The sequence below is a fragment of the Berghia stephanieae genome, chromosome 3 (genome assembly GCF_034508935.2).
Source record: "Berghia stephanieae isolate SIO BIC M18660-M18661 chromosome 3, UCSD_Bste_1.3, whole genome shotgun sequence".
Lineage (NCBI taxonomy): Eukaryota > Metazoa > Mollusca > Gastropoda > Nudibranchia > Aeolidiidae > Berghia > Berghia stephanieae.
In genome coordinates, this window is record NC_088362.1 from 22661000 (window position 1) to 22681323 (window position 20324).

General features: G+C 35.9%; 1 protein-coding gene and 2 long non-coding RNA genes across 6 annotated transcripts; 2 read left to right on the forward strand and 1 right to left on the reverse strand.

The window, feature by feature from the left end:
- The first annotated feature begins 2325 nt into the window (after positions 1-2325).
- Positions 2326-5284, forward strand: LOC144967368 (uncharacterized). Its single transcript, XR_013644370.1, has 3 exons — positions 2326-2445; positions 3428-3607; positions 3938-5284. It is a non-coding gene; the product is annotated as an uncharacterized LOC144967368 (long non-coding RNA).
- Positions 5285-6981: 1697 nt separating this feature from the next.
- On the reverse strand, positions 6982-13740 carry LOC144967367 (uncharacterized). Of its 4 annotated transcripts, none has more exons than XR_013644367.1 (4): positions 13587-13740; positions 10773-10885; positions 10166-10242; positions 6982-8833 (listed from the first exon to the last, which is right to left on the reverse strand). It is a non-coding gene; the product is annotated as an uncharacterized LOC144967367 (long non-coding RNA). The 4 variants fall into 4 exon arrangements; XR_013644366.1 differs by lacking the exon at positions 13587-13740 and adding an exon at positions 12286-12474; XR_013644369.1 differs by lacking the exon at positions 13587-13740 and adding an exon at positions 12132-12258.
- A 1525-nt stretch (positions 13741-15265) lies between these two features.
- LOC144967363 (uncharacterized) lies at positions 15266-16862 on the forward strand. Its single transcript, XM_078904486.1, has one exon. The coding sequence runs from the start codon at positions 15357-15359 to the stop codon at positions 16728-16730; it is 1374 nt and encodes a 457-aa protein (XP_078760612.1). The 5' UTR covers positions 15266-15356; the 3' UTR covers positions 16731-16862.
- The last annotated feature ends 3462 nt before the right edge of the window (positions 16863-20324 follow it).

A 20324-nucleotide genomic window follows, 5' to 3' on the forward strand; every position in this document is an offset into this window, starting at 1 on the left:
ATGGCGGACTCCTTATGAAATATTTCTCCGACGAGCATAAAAGTGTATCCAGAGGAGAAAAACATTATAAATATGATCATGTTTTGACTTTTATACATTCTGATCACATGACATATGAAAAGTTCTACCAAGCATGAAGAACAAAAAGTACCAATTTTCTTTGTTTATAATTATAACCACGTAGTTCGCCGTTGCTGGGCGACGTGACACCAGACTTATGAATCCAATTTCAGAACATCGCGATCATTTCTAAGTCCTGTAAAATTTCTTGAAAATGAAAGTTGCTGCTAGACAACATAATTTTAATGACATTGAAGTGTTATTTAATCCTTGTGAGGGTAACTTGCTGACTTTTTAAAAGTTTTCTATAACGACTACAATTTTTATCTCCCCAAAATTACGAATTTTTAGAAATCCAAGTTGGCAGGTCTGGACTAGGCGTTTGATGTATCGACCTAGGAACTCTCTTGTATTGTAATAGATATGATAAATTTGCCAAACTCCTGTGACAAAAATGGTTCCTAATTGACAGGTAAATTTTTCATAACTGTTCTAATTTTCAAGTTGTCGGGGAGAGAATTCCATAGCCTTTAATGTATTTATTTCGGGGGAAAGGACTGAATGTGTGCTTTTACTCGGGAGTGGGATAGCCGATGGCAGCGCTCATTTCTTGGGGGGTTTTGTGTGTATTTTGTTTGTCTTGTTTTCTGTTGTTGTTTGGTTTTGTCTGTTTGGTTTGTTTTCTTTTTTTTCTTTTTTTTTTTGACTTTCTTTTTGTTTGTTTTGTTTTGTTGTTGTTTGCGGCGCTGCACTGCAGCCGTTACCTGGGTTATTCCAGTCTTCCCTTGGAATAGACCCTAAAGACAAATTTTCCCTAAAATTTTAATTCTAAACAAAATAAACTATCTTTAATCAAAGGGAATTTATTTATGATAAAGGGAATAAAGAGATTTTATATTTTTTTAGAATTTAATTATTTTTTTCTTGGTTGTCTTTGATTGTAATGGCGGTTTGTCCTAGTCTTAGTATACATTTAAAGAATATATTCGGTTTATGTTTGCTCCTTCTCTCTTTCAATGTTACCCAGTTGCTCTCTGCCATCATGCTTGTTACATTTTTTTTCTTCTTTTGTCATACATGTAGCTGTTTTATAGGCAAATCTACAAGCCCGCTTTTTGATTATTTCAAGCTGGTTTATGGCTTTCTTCTTCTCGGGATCCCACACATTGCAGCTGTATTGTAAGCTAGGTCTCACCGTGTAGCATTGATTTTTTTAAAAAATGTTGTTGCTGTTGTTTTGTTCTGTTTTGTTATTGTTTTGTTTTGTGTTTATTAACTGTTCTGGGATGTGAAGAAATGTTACGCTGGAGAAATGTTAGCTTGTCGTTAGCTTAGTGGCAAATGTTATCAATATCATGGTTCCATGACATTTTGCTGTCTTATCTTGCCATTAGGTACTCTGCCTTTGTGATTATATCTAACTTTTCGTCATTCGTTTATTCGTAAAACTTTACATTTCTTTCGGGTGGAATTCCATTTTCCAGCCTTGGAGTTTGTTAAGGTCTTGTCAGAGAATGACTGTGTATGTGTAATTTCGTGGGGTTTTTTATTCGTCTGTCTGAGAAAAGACGCAAATTTTGGGGACGTGTCATTAATATAGACCATGAACAAAAATGGACTCAAAACTGTTCTTTGTGGGACACCCGATAGAACAGGAATTGCTGATGATGATTTTGTTTTTAACCAGCATTTTTTTTAGTAGTATCGCACAGAATGGAAGCTATACAGGAATTTATGTTATTGGAAATCCCATGTTTCGAGTTTGCAAGAAGGTTCTTGTGATGGACTTTTGTCAAAAGCCTTGTTAAAGTCCAATAATATTGCGTCTGTCTGGCCATTATCATTAATGGTATTAGCAAAAATCTGCGCAGGCGGTGAGGAGCTGTGATTTACACGATCTAAATTTGCGGATTGAATAAGCAAACATATAATAAGAAAATGAAATCTGAGCTTACCATTACAACACATGTAAAGTTCAGTCACGAAGCAATCACTAAACCAGCAACGCTAAGATATCACAAAAATGACAGATATCGAGCTCCATCTATGACCTCCTGAAACTTAGCTTGTCTTCGTCTTTAAAATCGAATCGTAATTGAATCGTAATTTGATATCTGCCATTTTAATTAGGGCTACGCTTATTTGTACTACCACTGCAAATAACGCCAGAGCTTATTTGTACTCTTACTAAAAATAGAATTTGCGTAATTACTAAAAATATAACATTTTATACGGATAGAACTGCAATATATACAATGAATTATCTGGAAGTCAAAAAGTGAACACTTCATCTCATCACAATCACATTCTATTATTACAAGTTGATTTTGACGGACTTTGGTAATTCTTCACTCTTTTCAAGTCACAGAATACTCAGTTTACAAGGTAAGCATACGAAATGCACATTTTAATTCATTTCTTATTTTTATAACTAAACATGCTTTGGGGTTGTGTGTTTGTTGATTGTGCATCAGCTGACGACACATTTGTCGCTACCGCGAATTACTTAACTTTATTACTTTATTTTGTGAAAAATAACAATAACAGGGCTTTTAAAAAATTAAAATACTAATCCCCCCCCCCCCCAAATAATTTAAATCAGCCTTCCATGTCAGGCGATTATAACCAGGTGTTTCAATGTTCGATCCCCAGTCAAAAGGTTGCTAATTTTATCAAGATCAAGAGGTTTCGAGTACTCAGGACATTCCAGGCTCAGGGTCCTTTAAAAAAATTCTTTTCATTCAGTTATTGTTATTATCTTTATTATGGCCGACACAGCATGCATCGTCCATACTTTTTCAAAACTTTTTTTTTTTTTTTGGGGGGGGGGGGGGGGGGCTGTTTTTTTATATCGGAAAATTGGGTTTTGTATGTTATGTTCATGGAGAGAGAGAGTGAGAGAGAGAGAGAGAGAGAGAGAGGGAGAGAGAGAGTAATATTTTATAATGATAAGATATCTGTAGTGGTAGTATTATTAGTAGTTTTGAAATGCCTATGATGATGACAATGTGAGATAATTATATTAGTGTGATTATTTTTATCATATTTTTAAAAATTACGTACGGCTATGTCGTAGTGGTATGACACTCGCTTTTGGACCGGAAGGTCCTGGGCTCGAGCCTCGCTCGGCGCATAGTTGAGCCCTTGGAAAAGGCACTTTGCTCACTTTCTCTCACCGGACTCAGTTGTAAAATGTGTACTTGGCCGTTAACTGCGTTGTCTCTGTCCGAAGAAATTGTAATATCGCCTAACAGACGTTATGTCCCGTTCAACATGCGAAGCGTTGCTGTCATAAACTTTAGCATTGGCATGTATGTGCCTATTTCGCTGTAGTGAATTTAATTAAATTTTTTGTTTTCATCGACAGCTAACATGAAAGAACACTGTTGACGTTACTGGTGTCCTGACAATCCATAAAGATGCTGGCTCAAGGGCTATTCTGGCAAGGTGTGTTGAGGCAAACCTTTGCCTGTGGCAAAACTCATCAATCAGCAAACCATCATCTAGGCCAGCAGACCAGAGTGTCTGCATGCACTTTTTGACAATGGTTAGTAATGTTTTCAAATCTCCATAGCGCCTTTACATTTTTTATTGGTGATCAATAAAATAAATGCTCATTTTTCTAAATGAAAATGGCAAAGCATCATTTGAATTGAATTACTACTGAATGTATTAACTTAACGACAGACTATAGTTTGTTGCCAAGAGTTTTGTTCTATGGATGTAAAACCAATGAAATTTCAAGTGTGTTGGTGTGAATAATGATCATTTTTAAAAAATTGCTATGTCTTTGACAAATGCATTTTATGACAATAATGCCATTTCCAAAAATTGCTAATGAAATGTGTCTCTTTTTTATTTCAATTTTTCCATCCAGAGCAGGATCAACCCTCTTTGTGGAACTACAAAAAAAGTGGTGGCAAACAAGTAGTGTTGACTTTTTCTGTATTGAGGCGAAAGAGAATTTTTATTCCAAGGGTTTGGGAAAGCAAATTTCTTTTTATTCAGAGCTAGTGCACTATTTAACTGTTTTATTGTCTAGAATAGAATTGATTTTGCAGTTCAACTTGACTAGATATCTAATTTTATACGACTTGTCTCTCAAGTAGAATAAAAAAATGAAAAATGAGGACAGCGTGCCATATTATATTTTGAAAAATCATTTAATATATCTAGAAATCATCTGTATAACCTATTGTATACAGTAAATAATTAGGTTTTGTGATTATAATGATGAATTCATAAGGTATGACATCATATTTGACCACAAAATTATTTTATCTCTGGGCGTAAAAAAATCAATTTTACAGCATTTTTTTTTTATCTAAGGGGTATGGGTTAGTGAACCGATTATAATTTTTTTTAGACTTAGATCAATCTACAAAATTTTCGTTTTCTTGTCCTATTACGGTCATATTTTGAAAGTTTGATGGATCATTTCTTTTAGTTGTCTGCAAAATCAGCCTTTTAACTTTATGTCAAATTATAGAAAAAGCTTGCGCTTTCTCAAATGTCTGTTTTATGTCATTTGTCTGATTTTCTAGCAATCCTACCTTAGTCATTTTCCTTTAAATTATCTTCAAATTTATTCAGAATCTTTTCTATGATGTGTTTTACATCATGATGTAAGTGTTTGGGGGTAAATTAAAATTTAGCAATTTTATAAATTTTAAAATTCATTTGTTCCTGTCGATCCGCGCTAAATTTTCAGTTGAAATCAAATAAAAATTCTAAAAAATTATTCCAAGAGTTCTCATGATATAGCTATTTATGAAAGAAACATTGTGTTTGAATTTGAAAGAAATTTATATGCTAGCTTTTGGTGCATCTATGTTAGAAATTTTAGGGTTTTACCTCTAATTTTAGCTTATGTTGCCCTTAAAAAAGTTTTTTTTTTTTAATTCAGTTATTTTTGGTGTTTAGCATCAAATTATACATTACATTATTACTTCATGAGATATAGTTAAAGAATTTTAGAACTATAAAGCATATTTGACCACTAAAGTAATTTTTTGGTGAATAACAGCAGATATTAAATTATTTCGCAATTTTTTTTCTTAGAGGTATGGGTTAGCGAATTGTTTATAATTTTTTTCAGAATTTGATCAATTTATAAAATATTAGTTTTCTTGTTCCATATTGGTTATACTTGATGAATGTTGGCCTTTGTCTGTATAATTAGCTTTATTATCAAATTAAAGACAAATTTTTCATTTTCTCAAAATTTCATTGTGCGTCATTCTCTGATTTTCTAACATTCACATCAGGATTGTTTCCCATCAGATTGTCTTCAAATTTGGTCAGAATTTTTCTTATGATGTGTTTTGCATCATGATGGTTGGGTTTTGGGCTAAACAAAAATTTAGCAGTTTTATGAATTTTTAAATCAATTTTTTTTCCTGTCATGTCACACCAAATTTTCACTAAGAAATCGAAAAAAAATTCTGAAAAATTTATTTTCAAGACTATTGCTAAACCTATCCATCTTGTTGTAAGAAACATTTTGTGTAAATTTGAAAGAGATCTGTTCGTTGTTTTTTTCTGCATCACTGTAAGAATTTTTGGGGTCTAATTTGAGCTTATATTGTCCCCCTGGTGGTAGGGATTTGGTAGCTAATAGTATTAGCGCTGGTGGTAGGGACTCAGTGAGTAATAGCGCTGGTGGTAGGGACTCAGTGAGTAATAGCGCTGGTCGTAGGGACTCGATGAGTAAAAGCTCTATGACTCGCTGAGTAATAGCGCTGGTGGTAGGGACTCGGTGAGTAATAACGCTGGTCGTAGGTGCTCAGTGAGTAAAAGCTCTATGACTGTAATAGCGCTGGTGGTAGGGACTCGGTGAGTAAAAGCGCTGGTGGTAGGGGCTCAGTGAGTAATAGCGCTGGTCGTAGGGACTCAGTGAGTAGAAGTGCTGGTGGTAGGGACTCAGTGAGTAAAAGCTCTATGACTCGGTAATAGCACTGGTGGTAGGGACAGTGTCAGTCAGTAAAAGCGCTGGTGGTAGGGACTCGGTGAGTTATAGCGCTGGTTGTAGGGACTCGGTGAGTAAAAGCACTGGTGGTAGGGACTCAGTGAGTAAAAGCTCAATAACTCGGTAATAGCACTGGTGGTAGGGACTCGGTGAGTAAAAGCTCTATGACTCAATGAGTAAAAGCGCTGGTGGTAGGGACTCGGTGAGTAAAAGCTCTATGACTCAATGAGTAAAAGCGCTGGTGGTAGGGACTCGGTGAGTAAAAGCTCTATGACTCGAGTAAAAGCGCTGGTGGTAGGGACTCGGTGAGTAAAAGCGCTGGTGGTAGGGACTCGGTGAGTAAAAGCTCTATGACTCGAGTAAAAGCGCTGGTGGTAGGGACTCAGTGAGTAAAAGCGCTGGTGGTAGGGACTCGGTGAGTAAAAGCGCTGGTGGTAGGGACTCGGTGAGTAAAAGCGCTGGTGGTAGGGACTCAGTGAGTAAAAGCGCTGGTGGTAGGGACTCAGTGAGTTACAGCGCTGGTGGTAGGGACTCAGTGAGTAAAAGCTCTATGACTCGGTAATAGCACTGGTGGTAGGGACTCGAAGAGTAAAAGCGCTGGTGGTAGGGACTCAGTGAGTAAAAGCTCTATGACTCAGTGAGTAAAAGCGCTGGTGGTAGGTACTCGGTGAGTAATAGCACTGGTGGTAGGGACTCGGTGAGTAAAAGCTCTATGACTCAATGAGTAAAAGCGCTGGTGGTAGGGACTGGGTGAGTAATAGCGCTGGTGGTAGGGACTCAGTAAAAGCGCTGGTGGTAGGGACTCAGTGAGTAAAAGCGCTGGTAGGGATTCAGTGGTGTCACTGATTTTATGACATTAGAATATAAAGAAATTTACAACTACAATCGGACTAATGATTTTACAAAAGGTCCCCACAAAAGTATATCTTTAAATTATTAAACAAGTCTGTTGATTAAATTAAATTATAATTTTTATTTTAAAAGATCAAGAAAATGTCAAAATAAAAATGAAAGTTTTGACAACGAAAATGTACCTATTCCGTAACATATAAAGACACACAAACAAATCTTGTCTTCTTGCTCCTCTGTAATCTTGACACAGCATTGCTCTGATTTTTCGCGAAGATGTGTAGCATGAACACTACTTCACTCTATACCGATCACGACCCAACAAGTATTGAGAACAACCATGCTTCTCAAATTTGTTTTACATACAGGACTTTGCACTATCCTTTTGAATCTGGATAGAGACTTGACCGACTCAATTGTTAACGGGCACCTTTTTACTATCACACTCTTTTATTGAGATGTGATATTACGACTTATAATGTCCCTTTTTATTTCGTCATTGACCGACCAGCTTTTGAAATTTTGATAATCTACAACACAGTGTTTGGTCTCCTGTGTTATATTTGTTTTATTCTGTACCGGCCTGTATAACACAGTTTCGGCCTTCTCTGTGTTATATTTTTATTGGGACATATAGTAACAGATTTGCCTTCTCTGTACTATGAATTGGTCACCCGTTCACGGACTGACACAATACAGTAGCCTGCACTATACCTTGCTATCTTCCGGCCCCAAACATACTTCACACAATCAACCCTGCATTATGTGAAGGATAGCTAGTGACGTTTGGCGACTGAGAGACGTTGTCATCACAAGATAGCATAGCAACGGGTTTGAAAAATACCAACTCGTGGTTGCCTAAAGCTAATATCCCATTGAGACTTAAGCTCATTCTACAGTAACGTGACAGCCCCCACCCACGTTAAAAATTTACTTTTTTGGTGGTTTATTACATGAAAATAAATTTTACAAATGGACAATGATTAAAGGTATTAAGGGAATTCTGTATGAAATTTCCTGTGTAGAGTCACATTTGAAAAATTTCGCAGTCTAACTGTCTCTGTCGTGTCAAGGGCATCTTTATGGTCGCATGTCTCTGTTATCTGGAGTCCCTGTCTGGTCAGTCTGTGTGTCCATAACGTCTGTGGTCTCTGTCTGGTCAGTCTGTGTGTCCATAACTTCTGTGGGCTCTGTCAGGGCAGAGTGTGTATTTATGTCTGTGGACTCTGGCCAGTATGTGCATTTACAATGTCTGGTATCTCTGAAAAGTCAGAAAGAGGGTTAGAATGGGGATTTGTCTGTATCAAGTCAGTCATGTCAACAATGTCAAAGTCTTTACCTTCAGAGACAAGAGTCAAAAACTGTTCCAACTGGGAGATTCTTTGCAGAAACTGATGTTCTCCCATAACTTGAAACAAGCTATTGATCCTGTTTGTCACTGAAGATACAATTCGATACCGTCCTTCCTGTGTATTTGTCACACGTCATACTGGTACAATGTCAGTTTCAGGTTGGTCATGGATTTCCAGTCTTTCGCCCGCCATGACCCTCATCATCTATGCACATAACATTCACAAGTGGATACAAATATCGATTTACTTTGTATGTTGCATCCATAACAAACACATCACAAAAAACACTCAAATCACGCCTCATTCTTCCCGTTACTTAAAACAAATACTCAAAACCACCATCCTCATTCACACTGAACTTTGTTACACCTCCTTCCTCCTCTATCTCTCTCAGTAATTCCTGTACCGTCTCACCGTCCGTCCTGTCAATATCAGTCTTGAACAATCTCCGCTGCAAATCTTCGACATCTTTAGGCAATACATTTTATCCTTGGCTTGATTGAATGTATTGCCTAAGTTGGGTTGTGGACACCTTTGTTTTAGCCATAGCCTTCACTGTCTCATTCACAAGGGGCAGGCGATTCTCCGGATAAAGTGAGGATGGCTAAATGTAAAAAGAAAAGAGATTAAAAGTACAAAATTGTATGCAATAGCATTCAATTCAGACCTGCCAGCTAACAAAACAAAAAAAAAAGCATTTTATTTTTGATTGACAATTTAAAGACAAAAATCTGCATATAAACCCATAATGCACGAGTTGTGTTTGTCACTCTAAAATATTTGAATGAACTAAACTGCAACAGGCGCTCATCAAATTCAAGGGTTAAATGAATGACTGCAGAATTCCCAAAAAACGTCGCTTCATTGTCTTTGTAACATTTTCATGGCATACAAAAACGCAATAGAGTGGTCACTATTTATAATTATTCCTCAGAAATCAAGCACTTATAACTGCACCGTACTCATAGTCAAAGTCAAATTTTATTTTGAAAAGTCTATGGACAACCATCAAATCTTAAAATTCCTTATCTGGAACAAAAAAAAAACAAAGACAAAAAAAAAAAAGACCCAAAAAAATACCACCTCCTAGATCTGCTTATATTGTCTTACAGGACTTAATAGCGCTTGCAACACTATAAAAAGGATGATGATATGGTGACTGATTCAATAAATAGGGAACAGTAGATTTCACGAGCACCTCAAAGATGTACCAATTTTGACATTACCTCAAAGTCTCACCGAGACACAAGCAAAGGATCCTGCTAAAACATTTACATAATGCAATAATATTCAAAACCTATAACGATAACAGTACATAACAGAGAGATGATTTACAGTATAAAAAATCATCTCAAGAAGAAAGGTACTGTATTTGACTGTCTGCCTCCCAACTAAAGACCCCCGCAAGGACCAGGAAAAAAATGAGCAATCTTAATCCATAACAAAGACAGGGAGCAACATGGAAAGGGAAACCAAATATAAGGGATAGAAAAATGTGAACTCTCTGCCCAGAACCCTTCCAAGAAATTTTTTTTTTAATAAAAAAAAATACAAATTCTGGAACAGTCAATTTTGTCACAAGCTGGTCATCATCTCTCCATCTCAGTGCGCCACCTTGAATGTATCGTAATAAAATATGAGTTGGAATGGCTGTTGTCCTTTAAACATTTGGTCCTGGTGTCAACAGTGCATTTACCTAACTAATCTATTACTATATATTACACTCAATAGTGGGAGGGGGGAGGGACAATTAAGTACTGAAAATATAAAGTAACAAGAAAAGAAAAAATAATACATATTTATAAAAAAAATTGAGTCTAATTGCAACTAAAATAGAATTTGCGATTAATTGCTGTCAAGTGTAAAATTTTCGGCAGCGAAAAACTGCAGGGACAAAATATCGATGGAAAATAAGTATAAAATGAATGAGTCTTACCAATTTATCACATGGGTGATTTTCATGGTGGTGATTAGCCCCTGTAACCCTCAGAAGCCAGTATTAATTTCAGAGTCCTGCATGGTAAGAAAAACTTTTTATTACAAAATAATAAAATTATCCACAACATAGTATGATAAAATATTAATAGCGTTGTCACTTGCATAACTCAATTGTGAAGGACTTCAACATGCAGATTATAGAGCAATTGAAAATAAATCTTAATAAGACATTCAATAATAATACTAATCCAGCGCAATCAGATACAATTAATGAACAAATCAAGTCTTTCACTTTTTAAAACTGTTCTGGTAATAGTTGAACTATTGTCTTGCTGCATTACATCGTGCAGCCCGCCCACTGAAGACTGTAAATGAGCTGCAGATAGGCACACATTGCCTCTTCCTCTGGATGTTTTAAAATTCAGAATCAGTTTGATTGCTTTATTAAAATTGTCTTGGCAATCAAGATAGAAAAGCTGATGGTGATAATTTACTTCCGAGTTATTCTGAAATATTATAACCTTGTGCATATAATATTTTCATTTTTTTTAAATATGTAAAAGTAAAAAAACACCTCCTGCCCCCGTCCAAAAACAACCTCCTACCTCTGGTTAGGGCGAACTCCTTTGCTTGAAGTCAATTGCTTTTTGCCCTGCTTGCATTCATAGACACAAAAGTCATAAATTAGCCAACTTTCCTCAGGGTGATATGATGGAAGCTGAAAAACACAGAATAATATAAAAGATCTTAACATAAATACCTAAATATTAAGTTTAAAAATTGCAATATTTTCTCCAACTGAGACAAAGGTGTTACAGTTCAGTACGTTAGAAGAATAAGAAAGTAAGTCGAGAGTTTTCTCGAAGAACTTAAATTTGTGACGTGGTACTCAAATCAGGGACTAGGTCAAAAGCTGAATGGCACAAATGGAAAGCCAAAGGCATGTTGTTTTCAATATTTAAAGTCAATAAAAATTCAAATTCTGTGCATTCTAATATTAGTATTAGGCAAACTACAGACTACACTAAATTGAATTGTATTAAGTAAAAGGATCTTGTCACATTCAATCAAGCTGTCATTTGAGAAAAATTACTTCATTATAAATTGAAGTTCAGATCGCATGTTTGAAGCCGTATTAGGAAAATTCATGTATCTGTGTATAAGCCAAGTTTCATCAAAATCACAGTGGCAACGAGTGTCTAATATTTGCCACCAGATACACTCGTAAAATTTGAGTGTAGGCCTATTTAGCAAAATCATATATTAGGAATGGTTTATACTACATCATAAAGTAGCGCATGCCCGTCATCATCCTGCATCTTTTTTAAATATTAAAAAAAGAATTGAGCTTTCATAAGCCGCAATATCCACCAAACATGCTCAAAGCACTTTACAAAGGATCCATGACTAGCAGCAACACGTAACAAGTAGAACGTTAGGCGATGTTTTTCTTCTGACAGACAACGCTCTTAGGGGATAGGAAATCATACACATGAGTACAGTGAGAGAATGTGAGTCCTTGGCGAGGCTCGACCCCAGGACCTTCCAATCCGGAAGAGAGTGCCACACAGCCGCATATATCTTGGCTGTTCTTGAGAATTTGCCAAACACCTACAAACTAATTAGTAAAAGAGGGGAGATGGGCAGAAACAGACAGACAGATACACACTCAGAGAGAGAGAGAGAGAGAGAGAGAGAGAATAATATCAGTTGCCTGTGGTGTCAGTCCGTTTAGGAGTGAGGTGGCGGAAGAAGTCGTCTAGCACTAGTACTTGGGAAGTAGTATTAAGTAGTAATATATGGGAGGTCTTCTGCACGTTCCTTGAGCTAAGGAAAGTATTCCTTCAACTAACCTTAAAATAAAAAATAAAACCTTGTACATTTCCAACACTTGGACCTGCACTATGACCTATAACTAAAACTAACAGACAAAAAAAAACCCCGCTAAGACTCCTCTCCAGTACCTTTCAATATTTCAAATTGAATTATAATGGCTGCGGAAAACTAAAACAATGGTCATATAAGGAAATTTACAAATCAATCAAGTTGTTCTACAGGTTTTAAAATGAAAATATGAAGTAACAAGATATCACTCTAATATAGTGACACCTAACTAACACTAGACATCACACCAGCAGCAATGCTGAGCGGAGTAATTTTACTTTTTTCTACATTTAAAATAAAAAGTGGCATCTTTCATTTCTTCTAATTCTTAACAGACACGATTATGTCCACTTCACATCTCAACAACAGGGACAATTTTTTCACTTCTTGAGGCAGTCTTTTCTTACTTCTTTTAAATTTCATTTTTTAAAGCTTCTTTATTGATTTGTTTATAAGTTCTATTGTTCTTCTCATAATTTCATTGTCAATATCATTTTCATCAGCATACTTTTACGGTACTTTTACCATGTTATTCTTACGCTCTTACAGTTACAGTACAGCAGAGCGATACCTAACGCAGGCCTTTATAGTGCTACTAAATTTGAAAAATTAAAATAAAACGTTTGACAAAAGATCCACAGTTCAAAAGCTAAAACTAAAACAATTATAAAGTGAAACTACCTCGAGGCTCGAGGAACATCGGGCTTAAGGTCTCCCGCCCATACTGGGCACTGTGGGACTGGAAGTCTAGAGAGCTGCGCCGGTGGAACCCGTAATTTAGCTTCTTAAACGGTTCCGATCATTCAGGAGAGGAGTAGTACCTATCTAGTTGTAGTTATTAGTAGAAGAAGAAGAAGGAGCATGTTCAGGTTCAAGTTCAACCCTCTTAGTAGGCACTTGCAAGAATTTTTCAAAATAGTGGCTATGGGAATTAATTTAGCGTAGAAAAATAAAGGGGAGTGAAACATTAACTAGAGTGAAAAATTATCGCTCTGTCTCAACTGGTTAAAAAGTTATGACCGTTTATGTGGTGGAAAATCTCTATATAGGAAAAAATGTGACCAACAGCATCCCAATGGATAATCACGTATAATTCAGAAACAGCTTCAGATACAACTTTGAAATTTTTACATGTGGTAAATCAACATCTCTGTAATACATTGCAAACAGAAAATGAATTATTTATTGAGAAAGAAAAGTATAGTTTAGGGCTGAGACAGCTGAAATCAAGGAAAAATAGATCACGACATACAAATTACAAATGAATGACCTATTGGAATTTTGGAAAAGTCAATAATAAAATATTTATTCACATGAAGATAAACCAAATACACCACTGAATCGGCGTCATTTAGTTGTTCACTTTGAACTTTTCAAAATGAAAATAGACCTCATAAAAGCAAAGATATGAACTGACAAATGTTTGAGGTGGTGTACTCTTCTTAGTTGATAGAGTTTAGAGTTAAGAGTGAGAATGACGAGAAATGAGTTGCCACTTAATTAAGGAAAAAAATTGTCGTATCCAGTTTACTTACCTTCTTTGTTGACTTTTTAATAAAAAGTACATTATTCTCATTTTCGAATGTTTTCAAATTGGAGAAAAGATGAGAATGTCTCGTTTACCGAGAGGGCCATTATTTTTTTTTTTTTTTTTTGCTTCACACTTCTCGAAGAAAGACCGCGAAAAGTGGAGGCTGGTCGGCTGGTCCTTGAAAGCTCACAAATGCAACTTTAAACGCATAAGAGTGCTGGGAGTAGCTACAAATAGGTAAAGGAGCGGTGGTTTGCAACTTTAAACACATAAGAGTTCTGGGAGTACAAATAGTGAAAAGCGGTAGTTTTCGCTATTTGTAGTGGTAGTACAAATAACCACTTCGTTTAATTAGAAGGGCTGAGCAGCAGCTGAATGTCATCAAAACCCAATGGAAATTTCATTAGTTGCATGGTTTAAACAACTCATTTGGGGAGGATGGATGTGATGATGTTGGTGGTGATGATGATGATGATGATGTCTAATAATAATGATGATGATGATGATGATGACGACGACGACGATGATAATGATGATGATGATGATGATGATGATGATAATGATGATGTCCGGTAAAACGTGAAATTCTTCTTTTTCTTCTTCTTCTTCTTCTTCTTCTTCTTCTTCTTCTTCTTCTTCTTCTTAATATTATTATTATTATTATTATTATTATTATTATTATTATTATTATTATTATTATTATTATTATTATTATTATTATTGATCATTATTGCTTTTGAAGACGAAATACGCAAACAGTTATGGATCGATTGAGGACGTTAGGCACGTTTTTGTAACTTACTGTTTAGGTAATATTGAACGTGGTCATTGATCGAAACCATGACAATGATACAAACTCTGATCCCAAGGTTGTATCCTTGGGTTAGGCATTATTACCCTTATCGACTTATTTGTTGATATTAACCGTCTTATAGGAAATTGACTGTTTGTGGCAAGAGGGCGAGGGAAATAATGAAACACAGCGTAATTTGTTGAGCCTAGTGAAAATCTGAATTGCGCCATATAAATTAGAAGTAGTCCTCCAGAGCCATGTTAGGCCCATGGAGCCGGAGTTTATCTCGGTTTATATAGTGTGAACCGGATCATAGCAATTGCTTTCTATCCTATGCATAAGAAGCTAATCTATAGCAAAATACTTTCCGCCAGATCTACAGACCCAGCTACCCAACCACTGCAGGTGGACATAATGTGGTCCGAAAAAAAAAATCTCGACAGCATTCGGGATCAATCACGGTCCCTTTGCGTGTAAAGCGAGTGCTCTACCAACTGAAATACCGGGACCCCCACGATATAAATTTCATGTTCCATTTTGTAATTAAAAATCTTTTCAACTTCATTCAACAGGCATGTCCAGTGACGTCAAAGACAAATTCGCCAGAGATGGACTCCTTGTAACAATAAATAGATCAGTAAAAATCAAATAAAATTTGACGAGTACAAACCGTTGAAGAAATAACCCACATTGACGTATCTCCTGGTATTGGATTACAGAGTAGACCGTGCGTCTTCTATTATTTTTATTTTGAGATAAGAATGGAACTATTTATCTTTCAAATGACGTAGACCGCAAAGAAGAATATTCTTTTAATCAAGCAGATGTTAACACTTGAAATAGACGCCAGCGGTTAATATTAATGAGAACAGGCCATTTTTTGTTTACAATAGCAGCCTTCTCTTTCACACATTAAAAAAAAACCTCAAAAAGATACCTTGACAAATTGTGTATGTATCTATATGAATCTAGCTTATCAACATGACAAGTCTGATAGTTATACTTGACCATGTCTTTGTTCCGCTCACCATCATCATCGCCACTACAAGCGTCGTGGGTTTCCTTGGTAACGCGCTGGCATTTTATATATTCAGGTTTCGATTTCCGTCGAGCGGTTTCAACATGCTGATGGCGACGTTGGCTATTTATGACATGCTAGCCTGTGTTATCCACATGCCTCTGGACGTCGCGACATTCACCGATATCGGCTACTTACGATCATATTTATGCAAGGTCACGTGCTTCCAGCTTGCTTTCACCGCTATTGGGGCTGCCGTAATTCTCATGTCAATAGCATCGGTGAGATTTATGGGAATTTGCAAGCCAATCACAGCATCCTTCTCAACAAGATCTGCGCAGTACGTCATAGCAATAAGCGTTCTCATGTCTTCTGGCATTGCTTTGCCCACAGTAATTCTATTCGGGGAAGGGGAGTTAGAGTTAGAGACAGATGCAAACGTTACAGCTAGAATCTGTGCTGTCGAGTCCAAATTTATGTCTACAAGCGGCCCTATTTCCTATTACCTCATTCTTGCATTGCTTTACTTCATCACGTTCATATGCCATACATTTCTTTACACCAAATCCGTCATCATTATTTGGAAACGACGTCAGACATTCGTCACAATGAAAGGGTCTAAAAATGTCGTCATGATGAGTCCTGCCCCACAACGTGATCTGAATCGTTTTCAAAGGTTCCCAACAACTGATTCAAATTCCTCACCGGCTCTCACGCGGTCTGTAAATCCGGACATTGTCAGACAGACTTTCGAAACTCCGCCATCGAGAAGACCCCAGCATACGGGAGCTAATCATTCTATAAAAGACTGGAGAAACGAATCTGAGCTACAAATCCATTCCGAAACAAGATCAAATCGGCCTCAAACACAAAATTTGAACCGAGGTCCAACGGCTGCACCAAGAAAAAACAAAAACCTTAATGCCTCGAACAACATTCCTCCCCCTATTCCTCTCGCTCGTTCCTTATCACATTCAACAACTGTGTCTGAAACGACAACAAATGGCACTTTTAATGGAACCCGTGCTAATAATGATAATGCAAGTTATATGAATAATGTTAATCCCCAAAACAGTTATCGTATCCTGGCTGTGGTGATGGCTATTTCTGTGACCTACTTCTTGAGTTATGCCCCTCATTTTGGTGTCATGTTTTACCTATTCACCCATGACAAGGCAGTCTTCACAGCATCTGCCCAGAGTTTGGTGTTTGAGTTACTCATGAGGTCGTTTTTCCTCAACAACATCCTGGATCCCGTCATCTATGGTTTACTCAGCACAGAATTTAGGAATCAAGCCAAAAAGACTTTGTGTGGTGATTCAACGAATAAATCGTAATGAAGAACGCGTTTCGAATGTTTCCATTCAACATCACTTCTGCATGAGTTGCGTAAAATTTTATTGTGAGCTGCGAGAGAATCATTTGCATTTTAATGTTGTCCCCTGATACGTGACTGAATTAAAAATGCGTCCAACGACCAACATATTATATTACAGGGTGTCCCAGAAGTCGCGTACCATCCAGGTTTTTAGAAAACCGTATTTTTCTGTTTGAGAGGTTTCAGTGTTGATCAATTGACACTAGTAGCGAATCGAGTTCTGGGAATGCGCGAATAACCAAATGGATCTTCAATGTAATTCAGCGATGAATGAGAAAGTAAACCGGCACAACGTGCGCTATTGATTAGAAGTAAATCCTAATTGGAGTGTGGAGGGACATCATCAAAATAACTATAAGACCATGTGTAAGGAGGAAATCGTTGGCCCTTACTTTTTGTTAGTTTTTAAGGGTTTTACGGTACTTGCAACACAAGTAGGTCATATCAGCGCCAGTTAAAAGGAAGAAAATTGGAAAGTATAAACATTCTAGATATACAAATAAAAGCATTTGAGGAAAAAGTAAGACAAAGGGGAATGGTTCAAATAGGGAACAGATGTAGATTCCACGAGCACATTATCAGTGCACTTAGTTTGAGATCACCTAAAAGTCTCATCCAGGCACCAGCACAAGATTCCACTAACTGGAATACTACTCAAATGTTACTTTTTCATTACCTGTACTTTGCTCTAATGTAAGTAGAGTTTCTACAAACCCTTTGGTTTGGCTACCTTGTAGATATTCGGAATATTATTCCCATAAATCGATGACAAAACTTAATGTTTTCAGCAAGATGGAGTTCAATCACACTTTGCTATTTGTGTGCATTTCTATCCAATCCAGAAACAAGTACAAAATTCCTACTGAAAAGGATTTATTCAAATAAAGGTTATAAAAAATAATAAAGAGTAGAGAGTTGATTAACACAAAAAATATTGTCAACCCTTCAGAAAAAAAATTTCTTTCACTGTTCCTAATTCAATGAAATATTCTAACCAGAGACATTTGTTTGTTTTTAAGGATTTTACGGCGCTTGTAACACATTTAGATCGTTTCCATCCCAGCCAAGCACAACGGCCATGGCCAGGGCAAAACCAAGTAATCTCGTTCCAAGACAAAGACAGAAGCAAATTGGAAAAAAGATATAAAGGGATAGAAGACACAGCAAGTGCTACCCTGCCCACTTTGGGAGGCCAGGAACCCCACCCAGTCAAGCAGAAAGAGAACGATATAAATTATGGTGAATATAAGTACTAATACTATCCAATTTGGTCACGACATATCTAAGAATCTTGCTTGGAGGGGTGAAATAAATGTATTCTTTCAATTAGTTGTATTTATTAAACTGGATATATTTTTATCATGCAATAACACATACAAGTTCGTTGTGTTATGGGCATGATAAAAATAACTCGTTTAATAAATACAAAGAGATGAAAGAATCGTATAATATTCAACATTAAAAAAATATGACATTACATAAAAGAGAGATAATTTACAAGGGAAAAAAAAATATCATCCACAATAACTGAGATACTATACATTTGACTGTTTCCATTCCAGGAATCTAGTCAGGACCAGAACAAAATTAAGTAATCGAATACCAAAACAAAGACAGACAACCTGAAAAAGTGAAAAACAAATATAGAGTGATAGAGGATACCGCACGAGTAAAACCCCCACCAATTTACAATGTGAAAGTGGAAAACAAATATTGGAGGATAAAAGACAGCAATATTGACCCCCTCGATTCGCGATTTAAAAAGATATAATTAAACACAAGAGTTTCAATTTTTTTCTTTTCATAATTTATTCAATTGCACTTCTGGTCAGATGCAATTCAAAATGCATTACCAGTTCTTTCAAAAAATCATGACATAAATTTTTAAAAATAAATAGATAAATAAAATAATAATAATAATAATAACATTAATAATAATAATAATAATAATAATAATAATAATAATAATAATAATAATAATAATAATAATAATAATAATAATAATAATAATAATAATGAGGAATATGCTAAATCATCTCAAAATGATGCAATGGTGCTCCCATCTATTAGGAAGTATAAAAATATATTATTCAGTTGGAATGAAAGACAAGCAACATTTACACTGGAAAATTAAGAAGCATTCTTCTTAGCAATTGACATGGAACATATGAACAGTGAACGACAATGAATGATAGCACTTTTGAGCGTACATAAACACAAACCAAACTTTTAACCATAAGCAAAAATGCAAACACACACACACACATATATATATACACATGCCCACGTGTGGAACAGCCAATGTTAAAGAAGCAAAAGAGAAACAGTACAAAATTTATCAAAAGTAGGAACAATAGTGATAATATTAATAATAATAATAATAATTATAATAATAAAGATGACGACGATGATGATAATAATAATAATTATTATTATTATTACTATCATTATTATTTTTATTATTATAAAAAAGAACGTTTACATAATTTACACATTACCTATTACAATACACAATACTGTCATGAAACAATGCATCTGTCTTACAAAAATCTCTCATACAATATCAGTCAATGCTGTAATAGCAGATACGTATCCTAACTGGACCGAGAAAGGTGTTATTTCCAAATTGTCTTACTCAAGGACATAACTCAACCCCAGCCTTGTCACTGTTATTGCCATGCATCAAATTATTGACCATGCTCAAAATTGCTTCATTTTTATCCTAGAGTTCCAATATACCCCTTGGCCCTTGAAACTATAATGGAAAGGGTGTGGAATGAAAGCACTGTTCAAAAAAAAGATTGTTTCTATGGCAAAACGGTCTAGACTAACAAAACTTTTTTTTCAGGTTTAAAATAATAACAACAACAACAACAACAATAATAATATAATGAATCTATATAGCGCCTAGTTCCAATCAAAATGCTCACTGACGTTTTACATCAACATATAATGACAATGATGTCTAGTTAACACATTTAAAACTGACAAGTTAACATATTGTGAATAAACTTTACTCTCTAATTTATGAAGAAAAAGTTTCCTGGAAAGAAGTCCTTTAGGGTCCCTAGTCAGGGTCATGGCAAAACTGGTAATCTCATTCTTGGACAATGGACAGAGAGCAACATGGAGGGGTGTAAAGAGAGCAAAGTGATCTCCTAGGCCCATCATGGGGTATATAACGCAGTAAAAAAAAAAAAAAGTTGAAAATGTTTGGGGAAAAAAGAGAGAAAGACATCTTAAGAGTCTAGACCTAAGTGTGGTTCAGCTCCAGTGGAGTGTAAGTTTAAGATATTAACCCTCTCCTTACCACCTGCAGCAAAATCGTCACATAGGTTATGACACAATATATATTATTCTTGTTTTGTTTTTAAGGGTTTTACGGCGCTTGCAACACATTTAGGTTACATCAGCGTCAGTAAAAAGGAAGAAAATGGGATAGTAAAAAGTTATAGAATTACAATTAAAGCACCCAAGAAAAAGTAAGACAAAGGGGAACTGAGAACAAATAAGGATCAGATGTAGATTCCAAGAGCATACCACCAATGTACTT

Excerpts from the sequence above, each read along its gene's own strand:
- LOC144967363 (XM_078904486.1), top strand. The coding sequence starts at position 15,357 with ATGACAAGTCTGATAGTTATACTTGACCATGTCTTTGTTCCGCTCACC.